At 34.4% G+C, this 14,489-nt stretch overlaps 1 protein-coding gene across 3 annotated transcripts in view; it reads right to left on the reverse strand.

Moving 5' to 3' along the window:
- MCMDC2 (minichromosome maintenance domain containing 2) overlaps window positions 1–14,489 on the reverse strand; it is a 34,633-nt gene that overhangs the window by 10,696 nt on the left and 9,448 nt on the right. For 2 of the 3 annotated variants that reach the window (XM_082719122.1, XM_082719121.1), the window contains exons 9-13: window positions 12,615–12,852; window positions 8,703–8,908; window positions 6,237–6,403; window positions 5,350–5,529; window positions 1,802–1,944 (exon numbers count right to left, since the gene is read on the reverse strand). In XM_082719122.1, the coding sequence (XP_082575248.1) occupies window positions 1,802–1,944; window positions 5,350–5,529; window positions 6,237–6,403; window positions 8,703–8,908; window positions 12,615–12,852 (934 nt within the window). The remainder of the gene's footprint in view (window positions 1–1,801; window positions 1,945–5,349; window positions 5,530–6,236; window positions 6,404–8,702; window positions 8,909–12,614; window positions 12,853–14,489) is intronic. The other variant, XM_082719123.1, reaches the window with a different exon arrangement.

Here is a 14,489-nt window from a genome sequence, read left to right on the forward strand (position 1 = left end):
GACCCGAGCCAAAGGCAGCGGCTTAACCCACTGAGCCACCCAGGCGCCCCTAATTCCTTATGTTCTGATAGTACTATAATACAATATGTAAATCATTCATGATTCCATTTGGGCAAAAGGAAAATATCTATCTCTGTACTCATACAGAGCTATATGAATATAGAGATAGATATTTACATATCTATTCATATAGATAGATATTTATATTTAGATTTTTCTCAACTTATAATGGATTTACATCCTAATAAACCCACTGTAAACTGAAAATATCATAAGTCAAATATGCATTTAATACACCTAGCCTACCAAACATCGCTTACCCTAGACATTCTGAAAACACTTACATTAGCCTACAGTTGGGTAAAATCATCTAAACAAAGCCAATTTTATAACGAAATGTTGACTATCTCACATAATTTACTGAATAGTGCACTGAAAGTGAACCACAGAGTGGCTGTAAGGATATAGAATGGTTGTCTGTGTACCATTTGTTTACCCTTTTAATCTCGTAGCTGACTAAGAACTGCAGCCCAACTGTCGCTGCCCAGTAGGAGAGAGTATCCTACTGCATATTGCTAGCTGGGAAAAAGGAAGAAATTCTAAATGCAAAGTATGATTTCTATTGAATGTGTACATTTCACACCACTTACACAACTATGAAGTTGAAAAATCATAAAACCATCCTAAGTCAGGAGCCATCTATACATATAATATGTTTAAGTAATATATTCATCTAAAAATATGTAACATATTCAAATAAAGTATGTATTTAATATACAGCATATATTTAAATTACATATTTTTGTACCTGCTAGTATTTGAATGGATAATTTTTGGAAGAACACAAAAAACTGTTAACAGTGATTCTCCCTCTAGAGATTGGGACAGCAATGGGTAGAGTTAGCTGGACACCGTACTCATTATTTAGGACTTTTCTTTTACTGTGTCCATACTTTACTTTTATAAAAATTAGTTTTTTAAAATGACTTCTTGGGGCGCCTGTGTGGCTCCATGGGTTAAAGTCTCTGCCTTTGGCTCATAGGCTCATTGGGCGTGGCTCTCTGCTCAGCAGGGAACCTGCTTCCTCCTCTCTGACTGCCTCCCTGTCTTCTTGTGATCTCTATCAAATAAATAAATAAAATCTTTAAAAAATAAAATAATATAAAATAACTTCTCTAAGAACAATAATAGATGAGTCTTCTAAAGTATTTAAAAGTACAGGGAGCAGTGTACTTAAAACAAATTTTTTCAGAGTGCCTGGGTGGCTCAGTTGGTTAAGCAGCTGCTTTTGGCTAAGGTCATGATTCCAGGGTCCTGGGACCGAGCCCTGCACTGGGCTTCCTGCTCAGCGGAGAGCCTGCTTCTCCCTCTCCCTCTGCCTGCCACTCTGCCTACTTGTGCTCCCTCACTCTCTCTGTCAAATAAATAAATAAAATCGTTAAAAAATAAAAAGAAAAAGAATTTTTTCTAGGCTCAACTAAAAAGTACCTGAGCATAAAAAAGCCACATTTTAAAAAACAATAATTTGCATTTGAAATCAGTGTACTTTACTTAAACCCAGTTCATACAGAGATTCCAATAAAAAAATACTTTCATGAAAATAAGTAATGGGCATTCAAATGATGTAACCATATAACAAAAGGAATTGTTATATCACCTTAAAACCTTTTGAAATAAGGTAAATTATAAACCAAACAACTACAATCAAAGAAAGAAAGAAAGAAGTAAAACATAAATAAATTAATTAAACATGCCATTTAAAAGTCAATACTGGTTTTAAAATTTTAGATTGAATACCTACAAGTATTTTAATGCAGATGCTGACAGTTTTGATCCACTTATAGAATCTGTTCTGATCCTTCGACTTGCTAGATAATAGCCATGAATCATTCTTTCTGCCTCCAAACTGAATTCTACATTCAAATTCTTTGCAAAAGCCAGCAGCTAAATTAAAAGTGTGAAAAATTCAAACTTAAGAAAAAAAGAAATTTCCAAACTTTATTATAAAATCTATATTACAAATATCCAAAGTTTGTATATTTTATTTATATCAAAGTTGGTTAAATATCTGGGGCCATCCCCAAAGTCACTGAGCATTTAAAATCATAGTCTTACAAACAGTCTTGTAAATACTGTTAAAGTTTAGCCAGAATAATCTCTTCCTCCCTCTTAGCGCAGAAATGTTCTCTGCAATGTATTTCAATGAGGATCAGGTCTTTGCTTCCAGTGGAATAAAAGGCTCACTTAGATCCTTTCAGTGGGAGAGGCTTCCCCCAGCAGCTCATTTCCCTTTGAATAGCTTTAATTCTTTGACAAATTTTTTCCCTTGTGCTCGCTCTCTTTCCCTCTCTCTCTCTGACAAATAAATAAAATCTTAAAAAAAAAAAAAAAACACCTTTCTCTCATGGCCCTAGAGCTACCTGCCCTCCCTCCAGCTGAACACTACTAATGTGGGAGGCACTGTGTTAACCACTATGAAGGTGGACTTTCCAGGACCGAACAAGCCTTCAACATAACGATTACCACTGTCTTCTCTGAGCTTTGTGCCTTTTTTTCCTGAGGATTCCGGTCCCTTAAGTCCTTAATCTGTGACATCATTTTCAAACTTTTCACCATCCTGTTTGTTTTCTGCTTTTTCAATGCAGAATCAAAAGGAAAATTTAATCATATTAAGGTTACTATTAACCATAATATTATATTTTAAATAAAACTTTTTAAAGGATCTAGATATGTCCTGTATTGATATGTTCTGTCTTCTTTTTTTTTTTTTTTAATTTTTTACTTATTCCTTTGACAGAGACAGATCAGAAGTAGGCAGAGAGGAAGGCAGAGAGAGGAGGAAGCAGGCTCCCTGCCGAGCAGAGAGCTCGATGCGGGGCTCGATCCCAGGACCCTGAGATCATGACCTGAGCTGAAGGCAGAGGCTTTAACCCACTGAGCCACCCAGGCGCCCCTATGTTCTGTCTTCTTTATTTTCCTTATACTTCACAGTTTCCTCTAGACCTTCAGAACTGGATAATAATATTATTAATAATATCAGTAGCCCTCTCTAGCTTTCAGAACCCCATGGAGTCACAGAAATGTGCCAGCTGTCTCTCCCTTCAGGAAAGGATTTTCTCCCAGCTCCTGGGAGTACTGTCAGCATTGGCCTCCAGGTGTCAGCCTCTTTAGGGAATGCCTCAGGACAGCCCTCTATCAAATGACTGAGTAGAAGTGGGACAAGTGCTACCAAAAAAGTCTATTTCTGTCCAAAGCAAAGCAATCCCTGGTGGCTCTCTTTACCTCCAGAGCTCAGTGTAGGATTATCTTTGGGCCTGCGTCACAGCTTGACTCCTTTCTCTGCCCAATCCTGCTTCCTCCTCCCTTCCACAGGTATTAATAGAAGAGCTAGAAGAGCACTCCTGAGTAAACAATGACACTCTAAACTCATCTCAGTCAGCCTCCTGGAGAGCTCAGTCTGTGACACACTCCACCCAATCTGTTTCGTATAATGGACAGATTTATCTTTTGGAGAAATCATTTTTGCTCTTTCACGGGCTTAGTAAAGTCCAACTGTTCTCTACAGTCTGATGAATCAACTATAATTTTTTTTTTTTTTTGCCTGAGCTTTATGGTTTATTGTAATTTGCCAAATCCTAATCCCAATGACTCTAATTTTTGGTCCAGTCAACTAAGTCTTCTCATAGTTTTCCAGGTATATTCATTTCTACTTTTGTCTTTGCTCCTTCTTTCATTCCTGTTTAGAATGTCCATCCTTCCTGTCATCTAACTCTTACTTTTTCTTAAGGATCAACTAAAGTCTCACTTCCTTGAGTCTTCCCAACTCTTGCATTCTACTTGACATCTTCCTTCCTGAATTCCTAAAATACTTAGAGTACTTAGAGTTAGCACCACCCAGTTTAGCACTTAAACTGTCTCCTAATGGTTTCTTGTATCTTGTTTTTATCTCATTTAAATGACAAACTATTTAAAGATTTATTTTTCTGTGAGAATATAAAAGAACAGAAGTAGGCTCATATGTATAAAGTATTCAGTAAAGACTTAATTAAAAAGCCCAAGGGCTTTTTTGTTTGTTTTTCAGAGAAAAACTGGGCAAAAATTTCTCTGGTCAGTAGTATGTCTATATATTTAGCACACAAATTCCTAGAGACTAACTACCTTCTTCTTATATATTAAAACAAACAGGGGTACCTGGGTGGCTCAGTCTGTTGAGCATCCGACTCTTGGTTTTGGTTCAAGTCATGACCTCAGGGCTGTCAGATGGAGCCCCATCCCATGTTGGGCTTTGTGTTGGTCATGGAGCCTGTTTAGGATTCTGTCTTAGGGCACCTGGGTGGTGCAGTCAGTTAAGTATCTGCCTTTGGCTCAGGGTCCTGATCTCAGGGTCCTGGGATCAAGCCCCACATCAGGTGCTCTGCTCGGTAGGGACCCTGCTTCTCCCTCTACTTCTGCCTGCTGTTCCCCCTACTTGTGCTTTCTCTTTCTCTCTGTCAAATAAATAAATAAAATCTTAAAAAAGAAAAAAGGTTCTCTCTCTCCCTCTGCCCCTCTCCCAAATATAAGTAAATAAATAAAACAAACAAAAATACCTAATGTATCATAAATATTATTTTTCTGTTTTAAGCTATGTGAATAAACAATGCTCATAATTCAGTTTTAAGACCACCTCAGTTTTCTTTTTACCCATGCAATCTGCCTACAAGGAAGGCAGGTAAGAAAAAAAAATTCTAATGACTCAATGATTCCCACTCCCAGTATTCCCTGCCCTTTATCTATCTTATCCAGGTACTTTAACTCTACAGTGACTAGAATTCTGAATAGTTAATATTAAAAGAGCGTCACTTGTAAATACTTGTGTTCCTTTAATAGCTATAAAAATCATTGCTAACTTACATCATCTACTCTCAGGTTCTCTGAACACGCTGCACATGTTTTCATGGCAGGACACTGAAATGGGTTAGTGAGTTATGACAGGTATTCTTTAAAGCCATAACTCTAAAGGCATTTGTATAAAGTAAATCCCTTTGAACAGTCTGTAAAATGAAAATAACTATATACCTATATAGCCTCTCATCATAATTTTCCATAGAAAGATTTTTTATTAAGATTTTTAAAAGCTATTTGGACAGTGGTACAAACAATTAACTCAACATTTTAATATTTATTATCCTTAAATAGTTTTTTATTTAATTATAGTCCTAAATATTTTCTATACAATGCCTTAAAGTATTTAAAAGCTGAAAGGGACTTAGAATAAAAGAAATCTAAATAAAACTGCTCATTTGAGTTCTATTTCAATTGAGAAACATTAGCACAAGTATGCTTGGTACTCATTTCTTCTGCTTGTACCTTTTCAAAATCTTCAGTTGTGAACTTCTTAGAAGCCACATAAAGCTGCCCTTTAGGATCAATGGCTTTCTTTAAAGTATGTTGCACAGTAGAAAGAAGTGGAGAGCAAGGTGATGATTCATTGCACTTAATCAATAATCCAAATGCCTCTAGTAGATTAGTTGGAATCAAACTGCAATCCTACACCAAATGAAAATTTAAAAGACAAACATTAAACTCTGGCATTTCCACAAACACTTTAGAAATAATTATAAATTAAATACTGTTTATAATTATTTAAATTATTAGCATATTTATATTATATCTTATTATATTAACTATGTAGCTATTTTTTAATTTTAGTATTTGTTATTATTGTTATTTAAAGTGATTCCTGAGTAGCATGGGAACTTAATATGACCAAGTTTTTTTTAAAGATTTTATTTACTTATTTGAGAGAGAGAGAAAGAGAGAGTGAGAGAAAGCATGAGAGGGGAGAAGGTCAGAGGGAGAAGCAGACTCCCTGTGGAGCTGGGTGCCCTATGCAGGACTCCATCCTATGATTTTGGGACCATGACCTGAGCCAAAGGCAGTCTCTTAACCAACTGAACCACTCAGGCACCCTTAATCTAACCAAGTTTTTGAATGCTCTTTATTATTTTCTTACACATGATTCATTAAAGCCTACTCTGGTGCCTATTCAAATAATAATTTCTAGTAAACAGACACCTGCTTTGCATGACTAAAAAAATGAAAATTTTCAAACAATCATATCATTATATAGTTCTACTACCTGATTAAAGATAGACATGGGCTAATAACAAAACATTAAGAACAACAAAAAATTGAGATTAAAATCTAGTTAAATTCCCTGAACATTCTAAAAATAAAATATACATATACCTTACCATCTGACCAATTAGAGTGTTTGTTTTCTGCATATTTTTCCTTAAAGATGAATCCATATCAACAAAAGACCAAAAACTGCACTGAACTGGAAATGTCATTTGTTGATTAACACCATCCCCAAACTTCTTTCCTGGGATATATACTGTGATGTTTCTGCTTTCCACAACTAAGTCAAAAGACAGTACCCATTTATTATTTAGTTCATTTAGGCCTATATATCTACAAATAATAACAAATATTATTATATAGAATGTTATACTCTAAATGTTGGACAGTAAAGACACAAGTAAATTCGGTTGTTTTGTAAGATATAGTTAAATTAGAGGATCTGCCATAAAAAGAATAAGACAAAAAAATATTTGCATGTTTATGTGTCCCATGACTTGATGAGAACAACAGTGTAAGCCATGTAGCTATAATTATGATCAGTATCTGGGTGAAATAGGTAGCGCGTTGAGAGATTGGTCATATAGGTCATGCTTACAAGGGGGTTCTAAAATTAAGCAATGTTCTTTTATGCGGAAAAAAATAAAGCAGGACTTGTATGTAAGAGTGAAAGAGCATAAGACTGAGAGAAAATATGAACTACAATGACTTGGGGAAAATACATCTCAAATCCAACATGTTGAAAACCAAATTCATCATTCTCTTCCTCAAATGACTTTGTGTGGATTACTCACAATTAGAGATATCACCATCCAACTACTTAAAACCCAAATTAAAAATGTAGAAGCAACATAATCTCCTTTCTATCCTTCTTTCACCCCTTGTAATCATTCAATCTATGGATTCAATCCAATTCCTAAGATTCTATCTTCCGAACAGTTCTCAAATTAGTCTTCTCCTCATTCATGATAACAGAGTCTTCTGTTTAAATTTATCTTTCTTTTGGGTCATAAGGTAAATAGTATTTTTAACTCTACAGAAACTGCCAGAGAAGTTTTCAAAATGGTTGTACTATGTCATATTCTCATCAACAATATATAGGAATTCCCATTTTTCCACATCCTTGTTCTGAAATTTGTTGTCAATCTTTTTAATTTTTTTAGTTTTTGCTATTCCAGTAGCCAAGGCCAGCTACTTAGTATGTAGGCCCAGTGTAGTCTAAAAATCCGGGCTCCTTAATCAAACACAAGGGAAAAGCTGCTGTTAAGTATAATAATATATAAAGCTTTTTCCTTTAAAAGTATTTTATTAGTTATGAAATGTAACAGGACTGATGTGGAGAAATTAGAATCTTCATCCTTTACTAGTGGGAATGTAAAGTTGTATAGCCACTGTGGAAAACAGTTTGGCAGGTCCTCATTAGGTTAAACATAGAATTAACTTATGATCCAGCAATTCCACCTCTAGGTATACACCCAAGAGTTGAAAGTAGGGACTCAAACAGATACATGGACTCCAATGTTCAGAGCAACATTATTCACAATAGCTGAAAGACAGATACAACCTAAGTGTTCCTCAACAAACAAATGAATTTTTTTTTAAAAAGTGGTGTATATATATATATATATATATATATATATATATATATATATAATGGAATCTTATTCAACAATAAGAAGAGAGATTCTCGAATGGACAAATTCATGAAAACAGAAAGTAGAATGGAGGCTACCAGGGTCTGGAGGTAGGGAATAACAGGGAGTTATTGTATAACTTACAGAGTTTCTTTCTTTCTTTTTTTTTTTTTTTTTTAAAGATTTTATTTATTTGTCAGAGAGAGGTTGAGAGACAGAGAGCACAAGCAGAGGGAGCAGCAGGAAGGGGAAGAAGCAGGCTTCCCGCTGAGCAAGGAGCCAGATGCAGGACTTGATCCCAGGACCCTGGGATCATGACCTGAGCTGAAGGCAGCCACTTAACCAACTTGTATCACCCAGGTGTCATTGGATACAGAATTTCTGTTAGGAATTATGAAAAGTTCTAGAAATGGAAGCTGGTAAGGATTATATATAACACTGTGAATGTGCTTAATGACACTGAATTGTATATTTAAAAATGGTTAAAACCATAAATTTTATGTTATGTGTACTTCACCATGGAGGGGAACTCCTTCAACTTGGAAAGGAACATCTACAAAAAAACCTACAGTTAACATCATATTTAATGGTGACAAACTCAAAACTCTCCTACTAAGATGAGGAACAAGACAAGGAGGCCTCTTTTCACCACTGTTTTTCGGCATCAGAGTAGAAGTCCTAGCTAAAACAATAATACAAGAAAAGAAATCTGGGCCAATACAAACTCACATATTAGCATAACTGAGATCAAAAGCTAAAACAGTATATTTGCATATTAAATTCCTCTCTTTTTATTTATAAAGGTAAAATGAGAAATGTCATTTAATATAATTTCTCAATTCCTAAAATGTGTACAATATAATCTTAACAGTTAAGTATCTCCTTGACATTGGTGAAACTATAAGTTAAACAGGTAAAAATTAATTAGAAAAAAATATTATTTACCTGATTGAAGCTGTTCTAGTTTATCCTTTTTGTGTGAAGCCAAGTCTCCTATAAAACAAATACCACCTTTAGCTAGCAAAGCACTGCCAGCCTGAATGCTAAATGCTCCAGTTCCATACTTATTCCTGGATAGAGTAGGAAAAATTTCAGTAGAGACGAGATGACGTATACCACGGGGCACAAGGTTTATACTAAAATTCAAAAGCCTAGGAAAAAATAAATTACTCATTATTATTATTCAAGGTTTTATTTTCAGAAGTGATAATGTATAACAGCTATGCAATTAAATTTAGTTTGAGTCAGTGCTTTATGAACATTTTTTTTAGATTTTATTTTTAAGTAATCTGTACACCAAACATGGGGCTCAGACTCAAAACCCCAAGATCAAGAGCTGCATGCTGTACTGACTGAGCCAGGCAGATACCCTTAATGAGCACCTTTTCTAGGGATAAAAATATATATGAGACATGCTCTTTAACTTGGAAAGTTCACAGCCTAGAAAGACATAAACAAAAAACTAAAACACAATGTTTTCATGAGAATATCCATAGAAGATTATTATTTCTTCCCAGAAGGCAGTCAGAGAAAGCTACAGAGAGATGTCATTTGAACTCTTATGGATTGCTTTCTTTTGTTTATTCAGAATTTTCACATTTAGGCTTGACAGTAGCCCATAATGATTATCCCTGATGCCTATGTATTGTGTAACTCTTGATACATCTGTTTTCTAACCTTTTTGCCAATTTCCTTAGCCTCTTCATTTCTTAAATTTAAATTCTAAGAAAAGATTATGATTATCTTAACTTCCAAAACCTTCCCACAGAAATCACAGCTTGCTGGTGCAATCAACTATGATGAGCTGACACAGACATCCAGTGCAAAAGAGGATGAAGTAGTATTCTTTAAATAAGGATAGGTAGATGCTGTAAAATTTCTAGTATATATGCCTTCTAAGGAATTTGGATGTTAGTTTGAAGATATATAAAATGGGGGAATGAGATTTAGAAAGAAACTTATGCAAGCCTATAAAGCAGTGGTTTTCAAACTGACCTCACATTAAAATCACCTGGGGATATTTTTAAAATTCCAATGTCAAGCCCCACCCCAAACCATTCTAGGGGTGAACCAAAGTCATAAATATTTCTTCTAAAATTCTCCCAAGTGGAGCGCTTGGGTGGGTCAGTTGGTTAAGCATCCGACTCTTGATCTTGGCTCTGGTCTTAATCTCAGGTTCACGGGCTCAAGCCCTGTGATGGGCTCCAAACAGATATCTGCTCAGATCAATTTAATATCTAGTTTATACCCAGTTCAATTCATTCTCAACAATGGTGTCAAAACAATTCAATGAGGAAAGGAAAGTCTTTTCAACAAATGGTAAGGAAAAACTGTATAAATGCATAGGAAAAAACATTAACTTTGACTCCTACTTCACAACATATACAAAAATTAACATATGATGGGTAACAGATCTAATGTAAAAACTAGAACTGTAATGCTTCTAAGAGAAAATATAAAAGAACATCTCCATGACCTTAGAGTAGGTAAAGATTTCTTTCTTTTTTTTTAGAAATTTTATTTATTTGACAGACAGAGATCACAAGTAGGCAGAGAGGCAGGCAGAGAGAGGGTGGGGGGGAAACAGGCTCCATGCTGAGCACAGAATCCAATGTGGGGCTTGATCCTAGGACCCTGAGATCATGACCTGAGCCAAAGGCAAAGGCTTAACCCACTGAGCCACCCAGTGCCCATAGGTAAAGATTTCTTAAACAGAACCCAGAGAACACTAAACTTAAATAAACTCAATAAATTGAATTTCATCAAAACACAATAGTCTGCTCATCAAAGACATTTTTAAGAAAAAAAATACTAGCTTTAGACTGAAAGAAAAATTTCATGCTACATATATGTGACAAAGGACATATATCTAGAACAACCCCTCTTAAAAGTGGGTAAAAGACTTGAATAGACACTTCATAAAAGAAGATATATGAGCAGCCAATAAACACATATGAAAGAGCTCAGATCAGCAGTCATCAGGAAAATGCAAATTACAATGTGATACCATTTCACATGCACCAGAATGGCTAAATTGAGAAAGACTGACAACAACAGATGTTGGTGATGATAGAAACAACTGGAATCTTACATTGTTAGTAAGAATATAAAATGGTATAACCACTTTGGAAAACAGTTTGACAGTTTCTTATAAAGTTAAATATATATCTACCTAATGACATAGCAATTTTACTCCTAGGTATTTATTCAAGATAATGAAAACACATGTCCACAAAAAGACCTGTATAGGAATGTTTACAGTGGCTTCATTTATAAAGTCAAAACATGCAAAACCCAATCGATGTTCATCATTAGGAGAATGGATAAACAAATTTTGGTACATTCATATAATGGAATACTACCCATCAGTAAAAACAATGAACTACTAACAAACACAACTGGGTCAATCTCAAAAACATGTAGAGTAAAAGAGACTAGGCCCAAAAGAATATGCTTTGTATGCATTGTATGATTCTATTTTTATGAAGTTCGAGGACAGGAAAATTAACCTACAGTGACAGAAATCACCTGTGGAAAAAGGAACTAAGTTAAAGAACTTTCTGAGGTGATGGAAATGTTCTATATCTTATTTTGGTGCCAGCTATCACAATGTATGCACTTGTCAAAACTTATTACGGTATATACTTAAGATCTGATTAATTCACTATATATAAATTTTAACTAAAAAAAATGAAACAACCCCCCCAAATCTCTCATACCACCCCAAATACCACAGGAAAAGCCAGAGGTTAATGACAAACAGGAAAAGAGACAAAGGCCTTAATTTACAAGAGATACCACAAATCATTTAGGAATAAACAACTTAATAGAAAAGAGGACAAAAGAGGTTCATAGAAAAATAATAGAAGTGTTTAGACTGATGCTAAAACTTACTTCCAATTAAAAAAGTGCAAATTAAAATAAAATACAATTTTCCACCCATTCAGATGGCTAAATTTAAAAGTTTGATAATACCTAGTGTTGGTGAGATTGTGAGGAAACAAATATTCCCATGCTCATCAGTGGAAGATTAAATTGGTGCAATCTGTAGCAGTTAGTACCACATTTACATTGCAATTTAATTTTAATTTAAGTTTAGCAAAACATCATCTGTCCAATTAAGCTAAATTTGCATTTTTTAAATTTTAAATTCATTCTATGAATTTGTTTTTGCTTTACAAATGCATCCAAGGTATTAATATAAGAAGTTTATTCCTAGCTTTTGAGCATTTTAAGTGATTTTAAAAATGGTACTTCCTAGTGGAGAGCCCCAAAATGCTGAATAGAAGTTTATTCCAAAGTTAGGGTGATAGTCCCAAAACAATAATTTTGGCACTTTTCACAGACTTATTTGTATATAGTGCATCAGTATTATTTAATGGAATCTTGGAGAAAAATAAGACAATGGCCTGTTGGCTTGTTGGCTCTTCGGGGGAAGATTATTTTAAAATGAAAGCAAATAAAAAATAGAACACTGAAATAGGGAATGAGGGAAAAGGAAGCCTGTGAAGGCTTGATAATATCAAAAATATTATCAAATTATAGAGGTCACTTTGGTCTCTCAATTTTATTATTTATTTATTTACAAATAAATAAAGGATGCATTTATTTGTAAAGGTCTGAGTGAGGAAACTGGTGAAATTCTGCGTGGTTAGATTCTCAAAATATTGAAAGCAAATATCCAATTTATCAATTCCTGTTTTTAAAGTTTTGAAATTCATTAATAAAAGTTTATTTAAATATTTATAGTGCCCAGTTGAATTCTAAATATTTGTTTTGTAATAATGCTCATGGAAAGGATTTATGCAAATCCGTGACCAATGTATACTTTGAAAACATTCGTATCACATATTTTACCTGTCTACAAGTAGAGTATCACTTGTTATAATTAAAATATCCAGGCAATCTTTCAGTTCCTTGTTACGGTCACTTGTCTGTACTAGACTCATCAGCAAACAGAGCTTGAGTAAATTGTAAGTCCCAGGAGGAACAATTTGTGATGCAAAGATATTGGCAAGTATTGCTGTAAACTTCCAGCATGAGCTGGAAGTCAAAGAGAGAAGATACCTGAAATTGTCGCTAATTCCTGAGGGAACTGGAAGTAAATATTAACACATATATTAAAAAGGGTTTTAAAACAAGAAAATGACATTATAGATCTCTAATTCCATTTATCAAAAATATTATCAAATTATAGTTCTTCTAGTAAAACCATACTCAAATTCTTATGATGTTAAATTATTATATATATATACATATATATATATATAAAATATAAATTATATTAAACTATGATTAGAGGTCACTTTGGTCTCTCAATTTTATTCCAGGGAATATAATAAAAGGAAGCAGTTACTCCATGTGCCCACATAGACTGGCTGTGATGGGGGCAAGCAAATCCCTCATTCTTTTCCTTTTAAGGCCTAGATGAACAAAGCCGGGGGGCTCCTGTATTACAGTGTTTGCTTCTATATTTCTATGTTTAAAATAATAACCACCTTTAGTGAGGGCTAAACAGCAGAATGGGAATTATTTGAATGGTGCTATTAAAAAGGAAGATTTACTCTCTACTACTTAGAAAGCACTGTATTGAACTATACTGTGACATTCTAGATCTTCCCTATTTCCTTACTCTATCTGGCTCCTAAAAAAAAAAAAATGATTTATTGCAGCTGATCATTAGGAGGAATAGCTGTGCACGCATAACTCAGTCATTTTCTCCTTCCTCTTGAGGGCTGCCATCACAGAGTAATGGTTTTTTCTATTCATCCAAGCCAATGGACAAAGGGAGACCTACTTTAGTGTAGCTCCTGCCACATTTGGGTAGTTAAGTCTGCCTAATTCTGTAGAGCAGCATGAGAAAGCACACTTTTTCACCTACATATAAGTCATGTTCTGCTACCAAATCAGTAAGTCAGGAAACATTTCACAGCAAAAATTATGTCAAATATCATTAAAATATCTACTGTCCATTTGTGCTTCTTTTCTTCAATACTTTTATTCTTTTAAGAAGCTTTTCTCTTCAAAACAAGCAGAGGTATCTAGAATCCACTTGCATTTAAATTTAACTCGGTCCTCTATTATTGCAGATGGTTATCTAGTGATTAAAAAAAATCTAACTTTATCCAAGATTTAACTAATCTTTCGTACTTTAATTATTTGTGTGGCAAGTTAAGACTAGGTCTGCTCTCTACTTTTACTTCAAGCCTATTTATGTTTGAGTTGTTAAAGGAAATTATCAGTAACAAAGGTATATTTTGGCCCCCATCTGCCTTTCTCTATTATCTTATTCTTGATTGGTTTAGCTCAGATGAGGAAAAGGATGCTATTGTATTGGGTTTTTTCTCAGACCACAAGTTGCTTAACATTGCTTTAGTTAGAAAATAAAAGGTTGGGTAGAAAAATCTTTTCATGAATGTCTAACTCTTGGCATTTGGACATAATTTTCTCATTGTTAATTATGAAAAAATCAAAATAAAGTTTAGGCAAAAAAAAAGGAGTCCTTCCTGTGGGCAAGGTTCTACGTTATCACATTTTATTTCTTTCATAGCATTTATTATCTGAAATTGTCTTGTTGATTAGTTTATAGGTTTACTGACTGTCTCCCATATGATTTAAGAGTAGGAACCTTGATTATCCTGACTATAACTACACACCTAGTTCTTAGAAGGGTGCCCAGCAATATTTATTTCCTGAGCAAGTACTTATTTCCTGAACACATGGACTTAAATT

This window comes from Mustela nivalis, assembly GCF_964662115.1.
Source record: "Mustela nivalis genome assembly, chromosome: 2".
NCBI lineage: Eukaryota > Metazoa > Chordata > Mammalia > Carnivora > Mustelidae > Mustela > Mustela nivalis.